This window comes from Ahaetulla prasina, chromosome 1, assembly GCF_028640845.1.
Source record: "Ahaetulla prasina isolate Xishuangbanna chromosome 1, ASM2864084v1, whole genome shotgun sequence".
Taxonomy (NCBI): Eukaryota; Metazoa; Chordata; class Lepidosauria; order Squamata; family Colubridae; genus Ahaetulla; species Ahaetulla prasina.
The window spans coordinates 365256601-365273157 of NC_080539.1; the positions used below are offsets into that span (position 1 = coordinate 365256601).

General features: G+C 41.3%; 1 protein-coding gene across 3 annotated transcripts in view; it reads left to right on the forward strand.

Moving 5' to 3' along the window:
- The window catches only part of LOC131188281 (uncharacterized), a 28957-nt gene that overhangs the window by 2981 nt on the left and 9419 nt on the right, over window positions 1-16557 (forward strand). The window contains exons 2-3 of one of the 3 annotated variants that reach the window (XM_058163442.1): window positions 8832-8913; window positions 12934-13165. In XM_058163442.1, the coding sequence (XP_058019425.1) occupies window positions 13046-13165 (120 nt within the window). In that variant the 5' untranslated portion in view covers window positions 8832-8913; window positions 12934-13045. The remainder of the gene's footprint in view (window positions 1-8831; window positions 8914-12933; window positions 13166-16557) is intronic. The other 2 variants (XM_058163443.1, XM_058163444.1) reach the window with 2 other exon arrangements.

The following is a 16557-nucleotide window of genomic DNA, read 5'->3' on the forward strand; positions in this document are numbered from 1 at the left end:
TTTTATGCTTAGGAGTGAACTAGAACTCACAATAACCCGTAAACCTACACAAAATTGTGTGCAATTGTATGCATTTATGTATTTATTAGATGTATATGCCCTCCATCTCACTCTGTGTTAATATAGTCCTGTAAATGCTGGACCATCTGGCTGAATTAAAAAAAAACCCCGATGTCTTTGAATTGTTGTGGTAGACAAAATTGTTGAGAATATCTTAGACCAATAGTCATTCAATACAAGATAAAATAGTTGGAAGCATTAATATAAAACTTGAATCTTAAATATTTTGGATGCATCATGTGGAGGCATGAGTCATTAGAGAACATCCTGATGTTTGGAAAAATTAAATGCAGTCCAGACACAATAACGAAGTGCAGAGGCAACACGCTGGCAATATATTGTCAACGCTGTTATTTTCCCGATAGTAACATGGTGATGAAAACCACACCAATGTGGTGCTGTAGAAAATTGTTATCAGAAATCATTACACAAATGTATAAGATTGGAATTTCTGTGATAACATCATCTTGTGTTTTACACTACCGCAAGATTATTTTGGCTGGGTGTGGATGCTGCTCCCTGAACCACAAGAATTAATAATTCATTATAGATGTAGAAAAACCGGGCTGATGACTGGAAACACTAAGAATAAAGCTATTATGGACAGAGGCGAGAATCGTTGGAGAAGACCCTAATGCTTGAAACTATTAAAGGCAACTGAAAAAGAGGTAAACCCAAGTTTAGATAGAATAGATTAGAATAGAATTCTTTATTGGCCACGTGTGATTGAACACACAAGGAATTTGTCTTAGGTGCATATGTTCTCAGTGTACATAAGGAGAATAAAATACATTCATCAAGAATGAAAAGATACAACACTTAGTGATAATCAAGGTTACTAATAAGCTATCAAATTGGACTAGAAAACAAATAAAAACAATATAAATTGAAAGATACAAGAAACATGGTTATAGTAATAAGTGGAAAGACATAGATACTAGTAAAGAAGAGAAGAATAACAGTAATAGTTTATAGTCTACTAATAGGGACGCTGTGGCTCAGGGGCTAGGATGTTGAGCTTGTCGATCAAACGGTTGGCAGCTCAGCGGTTCGAATCCCTAGTGCTGCCATGTAACGGGGTGAGCTCCCGTTACTTGTCCCAGCTTCTGCCAACCTAGCAGTTTTGAAAGCATGTAAAAATGCAAGTAGAAAAAATAGGGACCACCTTTGGTGGGAAGGTTACAGCGTTCCGTGCGCCTTTGGTGTTGAGTCATGCCGGCCACATCTTCGGACAGCGCTCAGCTTTGAAATGGAGATGAGCACTGCCCCCTAGAGTCGGCAATGACTAGCATGTATGTGCGAGGGGAACCTTTACCTTTACCTTTTTATAGTCTACTAATAGTAATATCGACAGCATACAAGGAAAACCAGAGGAAAATGTTTCATAGATGGCATCTTCCACCAGCCAGAATAGCAAAGATGTTCCCCAATAACTCACCAAAGTGTTGGAAATGTAAGAGCAATTAATAATAATAATAATAACATCAGAGTTGGAAGGGACCTTGGAGGCCTTCTAGTCCAACCCCCTGCCCAGGCAGGAAACCCTACACCATTTCAGACAAATGGCTATCCAACATTTTTTTAAAAATTTCCAGTGTTGGAGCATTCACAACTTCTGCAGGCAAGTTGTTCCACTTATTAATTGTTCTAACTGTCAGGAAATTTCTCCTTAGTTCTAAGTTCCTTCTTTCCTTGATTAGTTTCCACCCATTGCTTCTTGTTCTATCCTCAGGTGCTTTGGAGAATAGCTTGACTCCCTCTTCTTTGTGGCAACCCCTGTTTTACGGAACATACTATCATTTCTGATGGACCTGCCCAGTGGCAAAACAATTCTGGGCTAAAATCAAAAAGTGTTTTCAGGAAATAATACAGGAACCAATGAAGGGAGAGCCAGAACAATTTTTATTAGGGATCCCAACAGAAAACTATACAAACGATATGCAATATTTAATACTCCATATATTAACAGCAGCACGTATAGCCTATGCCCAAAATTGGAAGAAGGAAAATCCACCAACAGAGGAAGAATTAATTAAAAAAATACTAGAATGTGCAGAGATGAATAAACTTACAAAAGAAATCAAAGGGAAAGAGGATACAGAATATTATAAGGTCTGGTGCAAATGTTACGAATGGTTAGAAAATAGGTAAGATAAGAAAATTGAACAACAAGGTAAAATGTAGATGAAATAAAGAATGGTAGATAAATAAAAGTCCAATAAGATAGATTTAAAGTATGTATAAATAATAGGAAAGGACTGCCTTGAATAGCTGATAAACAGTGATATGTATATAAAGGTTGTATGTTTTATCTTTTGTTTTAATGTGTTTAAAATAAAACACTTTTTAAAAAAAAATAGTAATAGGCTTAATAAATTATTTGACAGTGTTGTGGGAATTAATTGTTAAGCAGAGTGATGGCATTCGGGAAAAAACTGTCTTGCGTCTAGTTGTTCTGGTGTGCAGTGCCCTATAGCGTCGTTTTGAGGGTAGAAGTTGAAACAATTCATGTCCAGGATGTGAGACTTTCACTGGTGTCACAGGATATTGTGTAGCGGCTTACAAACAATTTCCTGTAACCAGGAACTGGTAAACCAGTAAATTGTAACTAATAAATAATCCTGGCAAATTATTATCCATTAACTCACAGAAATGAGCACCCACAATTTGTCAAGCACACAAGTTTTGATCATGTGACTATAGGGATGCTGCAACAATTCCAAGTGCGAGGGCCAATTGCAAATCACTTTTTTTTCAGTACTGTCATAACTTCAAAAGGTCATTAAATGAATGATTATAAGTTGAAAACTACCCATAGTAGTTACAGAGTATTATGCCCTTGTAACCTCCAGGATAGACTACTGTAACAAACCCTACATGGGGCTGCCCCTGAAGATTTGGAAACTTCTACTATTTATTTATTTATTTATTTATTCATTCATTCATTCATTCATTCACATTTTTATACCGCCGTTCTCCGAAGACTCAGGGCGGTGTACAGCAAGTAAAACGACAATAATACAAAAAACCATTTAAAATACCATAACAAAATTAAAAATCTAATTAAACTGCTGTATACTTAAAACTATTAGGTAAAAAATACAAAAGATAAAAACCCCTGTTAAAAACCCGCTAAAATTCCCAAATATTAAAATCAATCAATCAGGCCAGTCCCGCTTGGTGAAAAAAGAAAGTCTTGAGCTCGAGTTTAAAGATCTGAAGATCAGGGAGAAGACGGAGTCCCACCGGCAGCTCGTTCCACAGAGCCGGGGCCCCCACAGAGAATGCTCTTCCCCTGGGGGTGCCAGCCGACATTGGTTGGCTGACGGCACCCTAAGGAGGCCCTCCCTGTGAGAGTGCACTGGACGCACCAGACAATGGGAGGGAACTGGCGGCAGCAGGCGTTCCCGTAAATATCCCGGTCCGATGCCATGGAGCGCTTTAAAGGTGATAACCAACACCTTGAAGCGCACCCGGAAGACCACCGGCAACCAATGCAACCCGCGCAGGAGAGGTGTTACATGGGAGCTACAAGGAGCTCTCTCAATCCCCCGCGCGGCCGCATTCTGTACCAGTTGGAGCCTCCGGATGCTCTTCAAGGGGAGCCCCATGTAGAGAGCATTGCAGTAATCCAGGCGGGAAGTGATGAGGGCATGAGTGACTGTGCATAACGAGTCCCGGTCCAGGAAAGGGCGCAATTGGCGAATCAGGCGGACCTGATAAAAAGCTCTCCTGGCGACAGTCGTCAAATGATCTTCTAAAGACTGCCGTGCGTCCAGGAGAACGCCTAAATTGCGCACCGATTCCCTGGGGCCAACGATTCGCCCCCCACAGTCAGCAATGGGGTAAGCTGACTGTGCCGGGACGCCGGCATCCACAGCCACTCCGTCTTGCATGGGTTGAGTCAGAGCCTGTTTCTCCCCATCCAGACCCGAACAGCTTCAAGACACCGAGTCATCACATCGACGGCTTCGTTGGGGTGGTTCGGGGTGGAGATGTACAGCTGAGTGTCGTCGGCATACAGCTGACAACTCACCCCGAAACCACGAATGATCTCTCCCAGCGGCTTCATATAAATGTTGAACAGGAGGGGTGAGAGAATCGACCCCTGCGGCACCCCACACGTGAGTTGCCTAGCGGTCGATCTCTGCCCTCCTGTCAATACCGTCTGCGAACGGTCGGAGAGGTAGGAGGAGAACCACCGTAAAACGGTGCCTCCCACTCCCAAACCCCCCAACCGTTGCAGCAAGATACCATGGTCGATGGTATCGAACGCTGCTGACAAATCTAACAGGACAAGAACAGAGGAGGCAACCTCTCTCCCGTGCCCTCCAGAGATCATCAACCAACGCGACCAAAGCCGTCTCTGTGCTGTACCCAGGCCTGAAGCCAGACTGGCACGGGTCTAGATAAACAGTTTCCTCCAGGTACCGGGGGAGCTGCCAAGCCACCACACTCTCAACAACCTTCGCCAAAAAGCGGAGGTTGGAGACCGGACGATAATTAGCCAAAATAGCTAGATCCAGGGAAGGCTTCTTGAGGAGGGGCCTCACCACCGCCTCTTTCAAGGTGGCTGGGAAGACTCCCTCCATCAGAGAAGCGCTGGTAATTCCCTACTAGTGCAGAAAGCAGCTATGTGAGTAGTAAATGGTACCAGAGTAGTAAATGGTACCAGACACATGCACATGTAATACCAGTTCCATGTGAGCTGCAGTGGTATGTTTCCAGGTGCAATTCAAGGTGCTGGTGGTTACCTTTAAAGCAGGGGTGAAATGCTCCCGGTTCGGACTGGATCACCCGATCTGGTGGCAATGATGGCGGGTGGTTCGGAGAACCGGTAGCAAAAATTCCTGCCCTCCCACCATGCCCAGCTGAGCCGCGCGATCATCAGAGTTGGTTTTTTTTAAACTTTTAAAAGCATTTTTTCTTCGACCGAAAAAATGGTTTTAAAAGTTAAAAAAAAGGCTCTGATGATCACGCGGCTCAGCTGGGATCGTCAGAACCTTTTAAAAGCATTTTTCTACAACTTCTTCGGCTGAAGAGGTTGTAAAAAAATGCTTTAAAAGATTCTGGCGATCAGGCAACTCAGCTGGGATCGTCAGAACCCTTTAAAAGCCTTTTTTCTACAACCTCTTTAGCCGAAGAAGTTGTAGAAAAAAATGCTTTTAAAAGGCTCCTCTGGCGATCCCAGCTGAGTTGCCTGATCGTCAAGAGGCTTTAAAAAGCATTTTTTTACAACCTCTTTGCCAAAGAGGTTGTAGAAAAAATGCTTTTAAAAGTAAAAAAAAAATGGCCATGCCCACTCAGTCACATTACACCCCTCCCCCACCAAGCCATGCCCACAGAACCAGTAGTAACAAATTTTACATTTTACTCCTGCTTTAAAACCCTGTATGGCTTGGGACTGGGGTACCTGAGGGCTCACCTTTTTCTAACAATCTCCATCCAGCCAACCAGGTCGAGCAGAATGGACGTGCTGCAGACCCCGTTAGCCAAGAAGTGTCAGTTGGTAATGACCAGAAGGCAAGATTTTTCTGCAGTGGCCCCTGTTCTATGGAATTTTTTTTTTTATTTGCATTTATATCCCGCCCTTCTCCGAAGACTCAGGGCGGCTTACACTATGTTAGCAATAGTCTTCATCCTATTTGTATATTTATATACAAAGTCAACTTATTGCCCCCAACAATCTGGGTCCTCATTTTACCTACCTTATAAAGGATGGAAGGCTGAGTCAACCTTGGGCCTGGTGGGACTAGAACCTGCAGTAATTGCAGGCAGCTGCTGTTAATAACAAACTGTCTTACCAGTCTGAGCCACAGAGGCCTTATATCCTCCCTTTGGAGATTAGAATGGTCCCTTAAAACCCTGCTTATCTTCCCATGTCTGGGGTACTGAATGTATTAAGGGCCCCATTTTCTCAGTTATATCGCTAACTGGCCAAATATCTTGCCCTCCATATATATATATATATTTCATCTGGATGTTTTTTGTGTTTTTCATGTTTTAAAATATTTTTAGTATTTTTAATTGCAATGTAGTTTTTGAATTGTAAGCCGCCCAGTGTCATTGACTGAGATGGGTGGCTATAGAAATTAAATAAATAATTGTGTAACATGTTTTCCCATGCTTGAATGACCTTTGCTTTTACTCAAGGAAGTCTGTTGTTTAGGATTGCACAATACATTGGACCTTAAACCAATGGATTCCCTGAATGCTACATTACATTAACCTAGCTCACTTTGTATGTTTAATGATTAAGATGTTGGCCTATGCTTGGAGACACGGAGGCTAGGTCAGTTTCCTGGATGATTTTAGGACAGTCCCTGTCCTAAATAGGCAAAAGGGCCAGGAGTATGTGATGATAGGGATGCTGGTTTAACATCAAGGAATCCCAATTTCCGGCTCACACTTAGCTATGGAATATCGCTAGGCGATTTTGGATCAGTCACCTTCTCCATCCAAATTATTTCACAATCCTTGTGCAGGAAGAATTGGAGCAGGGAGTACTGAGCATAGCTCTGCCTGGATAAATAAGTTATTATATACCATAAATATATCATTGTGTGTGTCATGCAACCCCATCAAATTGGGTCGATTGAATAAGTTATGTTTATACATGCTGTGCCCTGGGAATCACAGGTTGCTTTGACACAAATTGTGGCAAACATGATTTCTTCAACCCTGGATTATTGAGAAAAGCACGATTTGTTGGGATTACCTAACATGCTAAACTGTGAATTTAACAGAAGGAAAGGTAATGAAGACATGAGCAAAATAGAGGTAGAAATTAGAAGATAAAAGATTATTGCTATGTAAAAGTTAATGATGAAAGATGATTATTACATATAAGCAAGCATTGCTATTATTATGACTATTATGACTATTATTACTAACGTGACTATTATTATTTTGTAAATGTCAGTGGACTCAGACAATACACTGTTGACAAAGCACTTTTGTATAATAACGGAAAAATGTATAAATAAAAATAAAAAAAGAAGACATGAGCAAAACACAGAATATGGAATTTTTTCAACCAATCACTCTCTCTCAGCCCCACTCACCTCAGAAGGTTGTTATGGGGAAAATAGGAGGAGGAAAGTGTGTTAGATATGTTTGCCACCTTGAGTTAGGATGGAGGAGTGGGGAAAAATGGAAACTGAAGTAAAACCACAAGCACAGTTGTAGTCACGTGATTTTTCCACTCAGTGACCAGGTTGCTAATCTCAATAGTAGTCGCTAAATGAGAACTACCTGAATGTATAACACGGAATGGAATGTGAATGGAATCTCTACAAACGATAAGAGCAATTAGTTCACTAAACCAAGATCTGAAGTAACTCTCCTCCATTATTCCTTCAATTCTAGATAAGTGCTTAGTGATAATTCTAGATTAGTGCTTATACAGCAACTGAGCTGTATAACTCAATCTTTCTCAGATCTGTTGAGATTGCTGACTAGGGATTCTGACGTTATCGTCCAAATGCTCCTGGAATGCACCAGACTAGGAAAGACAGCTATTATTAGAACCATGACCTCTTATTGACGCTGTTTCCTGATTGCTAGTTGGTGCCCTCACCCATTCTTGAGTTGGCAGAAGGTTAGACCAACATGAACGGTGGTGTCCCCACTGCCAGTCCTTATCTTGCCTTATCACTGCAGACATTTGGGTTCCCTCCCTTATTAATTTAACTACTGCATAGATTCACTTAAACAACGGTGGCAAGAAAGGTCGTAAAATGGGGCAAAAACTCACTTAACGAATGTCTCGCTTAGCAACATAAATTTTGGGCTTCGTTGTGGTCGTAAGTTGAAGACTATCTGTAGTATCAACCTTGTAAATTCTCAAGACTCTCTTTTCCACTATATATTCAAGATGGGCTGTGATTAATATACATAGATGTGTTTTGAGAGTCATGCATCGGAATTTCATTTTAATGTGTGCCATTATGTATAAAGGAAAATGACAATAACGGTTAATTCTATTCTGTTCTGTTCTGTTCTGTTCCCAAATCTCTCTTGCTAAGCGAGACATTTGTTTGAGTTTATCCCATTTTATGACCTTTCTTGCCAGAGTTGTTAAGGGAATCACTGCAGTTGTTATAATAACACGGTTGTCAATTGAATCTGGCTTCCCCATTGATTTTGCTTGTCAGAAGGTTGCAAAAGGTGATCACATGATCCCAGGCCACTGCAACCATCATAAATATAAGTCAGCTGCCAAACATCTGAATTTTAATCACATGACCATGGGAATTGTATTGTATTGTATTGTGTTGTGTTGTATTGTATTGTATTGTACTGTATTGTATTGTTTTGTATTGTTTTGTATTCTATGCTATGCTATGCTATTCTATTCTATTCTATTCTATTCTATTCTATTCTATTCTATTCTATTCTATTCTATTCTATGAGCTGAGTGGTGCAGTGGTTAGAGTGCAGCACTTCAGGCTACTTCAGCTGAGTGCTAGCTGCAGTGTGGCAGTTCAAATCTCACCAGGTTCAAGGTTGACTCAGCCTTCCATCCTTCCAAGGTCGGTAAAATGAGGACCCAGATTGTTGGGGCAATATCCTGACTCTGTAAACCGCTTAGAGAGGCCTGTAAAAGCACTATAAAGCAGTATATAAGTCTAAGTGCTATTGCTATTGCTATTGCTATTGCTATTGCTATTCTATTCTATTCTATTCTATTCTATTCTATTCTATTCTATTCTATTCTATTCTATTCTATTCTATTCTATTCTATTCTGATATGCTTGTGTCCTGTTTAGGTGCAACTGGAAAAGATATTGAAGAAATATGAAGGTCTTCCATCTCTGCTGGCTCTGCAGGTTTCTATGGTGACTCCACTAGGTATGGATTCTTGGCTAGTGAATCAATCTAGAACCTGTCTGTGACACCAATCTAGAACTTTGTCTCACTCTTCAGTTGGGAGCCCAGTCTAAGTCAACAGTAGCTGGTGGCTTGGCTTTGATGGGCCAGAATCTAACAGTGGGGATCCCATGGAAAGGGGCTAAACAAGCAAACTAATCCCGCCACAAAAGACAAAAGAAGAGAAGCAATCATATCATTTCAAAAACGCTAGGAAAAATCCAGGGATTGTGTAGAAGATTATGGCTGGGAAATTGGTAAGGAAATATCTTTTTGGGTACATATTTGAAAGTTGTTCCTTTTCTCCTTTCAAAACCCTTCTCAAAGCCTCACCTCTTTTGTTTGGCCTTGATCCCAAGCCCAGCTGAAGCCAGACTAGATTTGTTGACTATTTATCTTTTCTTTTCTGCCATCTTCCATCTTGTTGATTTAACAGTGCCATTGTGTAGTTGCTACCTTCCTTAAATTCAATGGAAGGTGAACAGAACAGAACAGAACAGAACAGAATAACAGAGTTGGAAGGGACCTTGGAGGTCTTCTAGTCCAACCCCATGCTTAGGCAGGAAACCCTACACCACTTCATACAAATGGTTATCCAGCATCTTCTTAAAAACTTCCAGTGTTGGAGTATTCACAACTTCTGCAGGCAAGTTGTTCCACTGATTAATTGTTCTAACGGTCAGGAAATTTCTCCTTAGTTCTAGGTTGCTTTTCTCCTTGATGAGTTTCCACCCATTGCTTCTTCTCCTGCCTTCAGGTGTTTGGAGAATAGCTTGACTCCCTCTTCTTTGGGGCAACCCTTGAGTTATTGGAAGACTACTATCATGTCTCCCCTAGTCCTTCTTTTCACTAAACTAGACAGACCCAGTTCCTGCAACCATTCTTCATATGTTTTAGCCTCCAGTCCTCTAATCATCTTTGTTGCTCTTCTCTGCACTCTTTCTAGAGTCTCCACATCTTTTTTACAATGTGGCAACCAAAACTGGAAGCAGGATTCCAAGTGTGGCCTTACCAAGGCCTTATAAAGTGGTATGAACACTTCATGTGGTCTTGATTCTATCACTCTGTTTATGGAGCCTAGAACTGTGTTGGCGTTTTTTTTGGCAGCTGCTGCACACAGCTGGCTTGTATTTAAATGATTGTCCACTAGGACTCCAAGATCCCCCTGACAGTTACTACTATTGAGTGAGGTACCATATATACTTATATATATATACAGTTACTACTATTGAGTGAGGTACCATATATACTTATATAGATGTATATAGATGTGGCACGACCGCGAACACGAAGCCGGACAACAGCTGTGCAGCTCACCAGCTCAAATCCCCCTGCAGCTCAGACTAATCTGAGCACAACCAAGCCCCCACCCAAAGAGGACACACCCCCATCCAATCAGAGCACCAAAAAATCCCCATCCAATCAGAGCACAGCCAAGCTCCCACCCAATCAGTTCAAACCCCCACTAGCAGTTAAAAAGGAAGAAACAGCTGCAGTCACATATTGCTCCCAGAAGCACGAAGCTGAAGCCTGAAGATGACGAATGAGACTTCGTCGAAACGTCGCCAAGACACTTCCAATTTTACGCGGGAGAAAAACCGGATAACCAAAGATCTACATACAAACACCCGCGAAAACCTCAGAAAACATATATATATATATATATACACACACACACAGTATATATACTGTATATATACATATGTATGTATCCATATATACTGTACCTGTGCATTTTATTTTTCTTGCCTAAATGTAGAACCTTACTTTTTTCACCATTTGACCGTATTTACTAAGTCTGCATTACTATTAATCTTCTCATTATTCCGATCACCCATCTTTTTTATTTTTATTTTATTTTATTTTATTTTGTCACAACATTATATACAGCAACAATATTGAAGGGAAACAATAGGACAGGAGTGGTAGGCATTTTCGTGCACTTATGCACGCCCCTTCCATAAGATTCCATAAGTGGAATCTTCTTCCACTTATGACTGTATGACTGGTATCCTTACGATTTATATTGATATTGATTGTTTCCTGATTGCTTATTTGTACCCTATGACTATCATTAAGTGTTGTACCTTCTGATTCTTGATGAAGGTATCTTTTCTTTTATGTACACTGAAAGCATCTGCACCAAGACAAATTCCTTGTGTGTCCAATCACACTTGGCCAATAAAAAATTCTATTCTATTCTATTCTATTCTATTCTTAATAGTGGTGAGTGGATGTAGGGCTACATCCTGAAACTTCAGACTTCCAATTCACAAGTGGAAGACTTTAGAGTAATTGTTTTCTTCTGGAAAAAAAAGGCATTGAGTTCCATCCTTAAAGATGGATCATGCGAAGCCACAGTTGAGCTCAAAATTAATGTTGTTAAGCGAGACATTTATTAAGTGAGTTAACCCCCATTTTTTTGACCTTTCTTGCCACAGCTGTTAAGTGAATCACTGCAGTTGTTATAATAACAGGGTTGTTAAGTGAATCTGGTTTCCCCATTGATTTTGCTTGTCAGAAGGTTGCAAAAGGGGATCACGTGACCCCGGGACCAGTGGTGAAATGTAAAATCTGTTACTACCAGTTCTGGGGGCGTGGCTTGGGGGGGGTAATGTGACTGGGTGGGCATGGCCAACTTTTTTTTTTTTTTTACTTTTAAAAGCATTTTTTCTACAACCTTTTCGGGCGACGAGGTTGTAAAAAAATGCTTTTAAACGGTTCTGACGATTGCAGCTGAGTTGCCTGATCATCAGAACCCTTCAAAAGCATTTTTTAAGAATCTCTTCGACTGAAGAGGTTGTAGAAAAAAATGCTTTTAAAATTTATTTATTTATTTATTTTATTAAATTTTTATACCGTCCTTCTCCCGAAGGACTCAGGGCGGTGTACAGCCAATTTAAAACAATAAACCATATACAATTAAAAACAGAAAATTAAAAGACATTCTACAAATGGCCAAGAATTTAAAATGATAAACTTAAAAACCCTTAAAAATCGTATAAAAAATTCCTACCCCAATTTAATTAATATTTAAAATAGGAAATAAAAATTAAAAACTTTAAGCCAGTCCCGCTCAAATAAATAAATGAGTTTTCAGCTCACGGCGGAAGGTCCGAAGCTCAGGCAGTTGACGTAAACTAGGTGGGAGTTCGTTCCAGAGGGTAGGAGCTCCCACAGAGAAGGACCTTCCCCTGGGAGCCGCCAGCCGACATTGCTTGGCGGACGGCACCCTGAGAAGTCCCTCTCTGTGCGAGCGTACGGGCAGCGCGATCATCAGAGGCTTTTTTTTAACATTTTTTTTATTGAAAAAGTTTTACAAAAACAAAAAAATTTTTTTTAACAATTATTCCCCCCCTCCACCCCCCACCCCCCCTTTTTTTTACTTTTAAAACATTTTTTCAGCTGAAGAAAAAAATACTTTTAAAAGTAAAAACAAAAAACCCTCTGATGATCACATGGCTCAGTTGGGCCATGGGCAGGGGAGGGGACAGGGATTTTTGCTACTGGTTCTCCGAACCACCCGCCGCCATCGCTACCGGATCGGGCAAACCGGTCCGAACTGGGAACATTTCACCCCTGCCCAGGACCCTGCAACCTGTCATAAATACATGCCAGTTGGCATCTGAATTTTGATCATGTGACCATGGGAGTGCTGCAATGGTCATAAGTGTGAAAAATGGCCATAAGTCACTTTTTTCACGGATGATGTAACTTTGAGTGGTCACTAAATGAGCTGCTGTAAGTCGAGGATTACCTGTATGGATTGCCTTTTAATGTCTGAAGCAGACTAAATAAAAAGTCTGCTTCCTCGTACGATTAAGGTGCTGAAGAACTAACAAATCCCTTTTCTCCCAAATGCCCAGCGGCCTCTCACATTTGCCTGATCACAGATCACTAGCGACGGTAGAATCAAATTTCTAAAATGTCATTCAAAGATTCCCTGAACGTAATCTTTAGGATGCGGCTGATGTAGCCTTTTCCTCTGTATCTTCCCCTTAGTTTCCTGAAACGTATATCGGCGATTCCGAGGAAGTGTGTAGAAAAAATCCGTCTGGAAAGAAGCATCACATCCCGCAAAGAGACATCAAGTCTGCCAGCCTCTTGAGCTTTGATGACATATCACATGACAGTGAAAATTTGGTGGATTCTGGAGAACTCAAGGAGGTACAGCAGAGGACAAGGATCACAGAGGGATGGAGCTGCGCAGGCAGCGACTTTGAGGGGAATGCAGGTAGCCCTCGACTTAAGCACAGTTCGTTTAGTGACTGTTCAAAGTTACAATAGCACCGCTAAACAGAAGGATGACCGTTTTTCACCCATAAGGCCCTTGAAGCATTTCCATGGTCATCTAATCAAACTTCGTATGCTGGTTCCTATTTATGACAGTTGCAGTGTTCCAGGGTCATGTGATCACCTTTTGCCACCTTCTGACAGACAGAGTCAACGGGGAAGAATAGAATAGAATAGAATAGAATTTTTTATTGGCCAAGTGTGATTGGACACACAAGGAATTTGTCTTGGTGCATATGCTCTCAGTGTACATAAAAGAAAAGATACGTTCATCAAGGAACAACATTTACAACACAATTGATGGTCAATATATCAATATAAATCATAAGGATTGCCAGCAACAAGTTATAGTCATACAATCATAAGTGGAAAGAGATTGGTGATGGGAACTATGAAACGATTAATAGTAGTGCAGAACAACCCCTGTTCCTAACTTAACAACCCCCATGATTCACTTAACGAACGTGGCAAGAAAGGTTGGGGGCGGAATTCATTTAACAAATGTCTCGCTTAGCAACAGTGTGAACAGGTCCTAAGTGTGAAAAACGGTTGTAAGTCCCTTTTTTCAGTCCCGCTGCAACTTTGAACGGTTACTAAGTGAACTGTTGTAAGTCAAAGACTATCTTGTAGGATGAAGCCAAAGATCTATGGACATGCCGAATCTCTCAAATTTCTGTGCAATGGTATTTTCTAGGATTCAACAAACACCCTAAGGCAAAAGGTTGGTTGCTCATTGTAAGCCATGAAGAATAAATGAACAGTCATTTAGCACAGGGGTCTCCAACCTTAGCCACTTTAAGACTTATGGACTTCAACTCCCAGGAATTCTGGGAATTGAAGTCCACAAGTCTTAAAGTGGCTGAAGTTGGAGACCCCTGATTTAGCATGTTCGGTGGAATGCAGCTAGTATTTAAGAGCTTCGGCAGAATAGAGCTGCAGGCTGAAGTCTGCATTAAGCATTGACTTATGATAATCATGTATCTCAAAGATGGCATCAGAGGTAGTATTCAGCAGGTTCCGACCAGTTCTGGAGAACCGGTAGCAGAAATTATGAGTAGTTCAGAGAACTGGTAAATACCACCTCTGGCTGGCCCCGCCCCCATCCCCATCTATTCTCTGCCTCTCGAGTCCCAACTGATCAGGAGGAAATGGGGATTTTGCAGTAACCTTCCCCTGGAGTGGGGAAGGAATGGGGATTTTGCAGCATCCTTCACCTGGATTGAGGAGGGAATGGGGATTTTGCAGTATCCTTTCCCTGCCACGCCCAACAAGCTACACCGACAGAACCAGTAGTAAAAAAAACATTGAATCCCACCACTGGACCGCATGTAATCATCACAGTATAAAACGTGGATTTCCTCCGACTTGGATCCTTCTATCTGGCAAGTCATTGCCGCTATCAATTTTCTATCGGTGTAATCGGTGTGTTTGTCAAACTTGTCACAGTTTGTTGGCAAGCCTTCCGTCGTTTATTGTACTCGTAGCCATATTTTGTTGGCTTTGAGACGCGTAGCCGGTGATCGGCAGAAGTACCCTGCACTACTGCACTCTAACCACTGCGCCACATAGCCCTGTACAGTGAACTATTGAGAGTCATTGGGATTGTGGCAGGGCAGAAATGGAATACAAGTAGTCCTCAACTTACAAAAGTTTGTTTAGTGACGGTTCAAAGTTACAACGGCGCTGAAAAAAATTGACCATTTTTCATACTTATGACCGTGGCAGCACCCCTATGGTCATGTGATCAACATTCGGACACTTGGCGAGTGGCATGTATTTATAATGGTTGAAATTTCTCGGAGTCGTGTGATCACCCTTGGCGACCTTCTAACATGCAAAGTCAATGGGGAAGCCAAAGCCACTTAATGACCATGCTACTAACTTTTCAGCTGCCATGATTCACTTAACAAATGTGGCAAGAAAGGTAGTAAAATGGAACAAAACTCACTTAACAACTGTCTCACTTAGCAACATAAATTTTGGGCTCGATTGTAAGTTAAGGGCTACCTATACATACATACATACATTTATTTATTCTTTATTTTTTATTTAAATTTGTATACCGCCCTTCTCCCGAAGGACTCAGGGCGGTTCACAGCCAGATAAAAATACAATAATAAATACAATTAAAATACAATTAAAAAACTTATTCAATTGGCCGAGATTAAAATTTAGAATAAATAATAAAAACTCATTAAAAACCCATTAATTAAAAACTAACCCAGTCCTGCGCAGATGAATAAGTAAGTTTTAAGCTCGCGGCGGAAGGTTCGGAGGTCCGGAAGTTGACGAAATCCTGGGGGGAGTTCGTTCCAGAGGGTGGGAGCCCCCACAGAGAAGGCCCTTCCCCTGGGTGTTGCCAGACGGCACTGCCTAGCCGACGGCACCCTGAGGAGTCCCTCTCTGTGAGAGCGGACGGGTCGGTGAGAGGTATTCGGTAGCAGCAGGCGGTCCCGTAAGTAACCTGGCCCTATGCCATGGAGCGCTTTAAAGATTGTCACCAAAACCTTGAAGCGCACCCGGAAGGCCACAGGTAGCCAGTGCAGTCTGCGCAGGATAGGTGTCACACGGGAGCCACGAGGGGCTCCCTCTATCACCCACGCAGCCGCATTCTGGACTAACTGGAGCCTCCGGATGCCCCTCAAGGGGAGCCCCATGTAGAGAGCATTGCAGTAAACATACATACATACTGTTCATACCTCAGGGAAAATTAATTATAATTTCACACATTCATAAAATTATAGACATTGAGACTGGGAGGAGATGATTCTGTATTATAAAACAGCCTTCTAGAGTAGGGCTCTCCAACCTTGGCAACTTTAAGCCTGGTGGACTTCAACTCCCAGAATTCCCCAGCCAGCTTTGCAGGCTTAAAGTTACCAAGGTTGGAGAGCCCTGCTCTAGAATAGAATAGAATAGAATAGAATAGAATAGAATAGAATAGAATAGAATAGAATAGAATAGAATAGAATAGAATAGAATAGATTTTTTTATTGGCCAAGTGTGATTGGACACACAAGAAATTTGTCTTGGTGCATATGCTCTCAGTGTACATAAAAGAAAAGATACATTCATCAAGGTACAACATTTACAACACAAATGATGGTCAATATATCAATATAAATCATAAGGATTGCCAGCAACAAAGTTACAGTCATACAGTCATAAGTGGAAAGAGAATCTAGAGAATCCAGATTAATCCTGACATCAATGGTCTTCTGGATCATTTATCAATTACATAAACACACACAAACACACACACACGATTATCCATCGATTGGAAAATCCAAGCATTTTAGCTTCTATTTTACTGTACTATGATTTCCTGTTTTG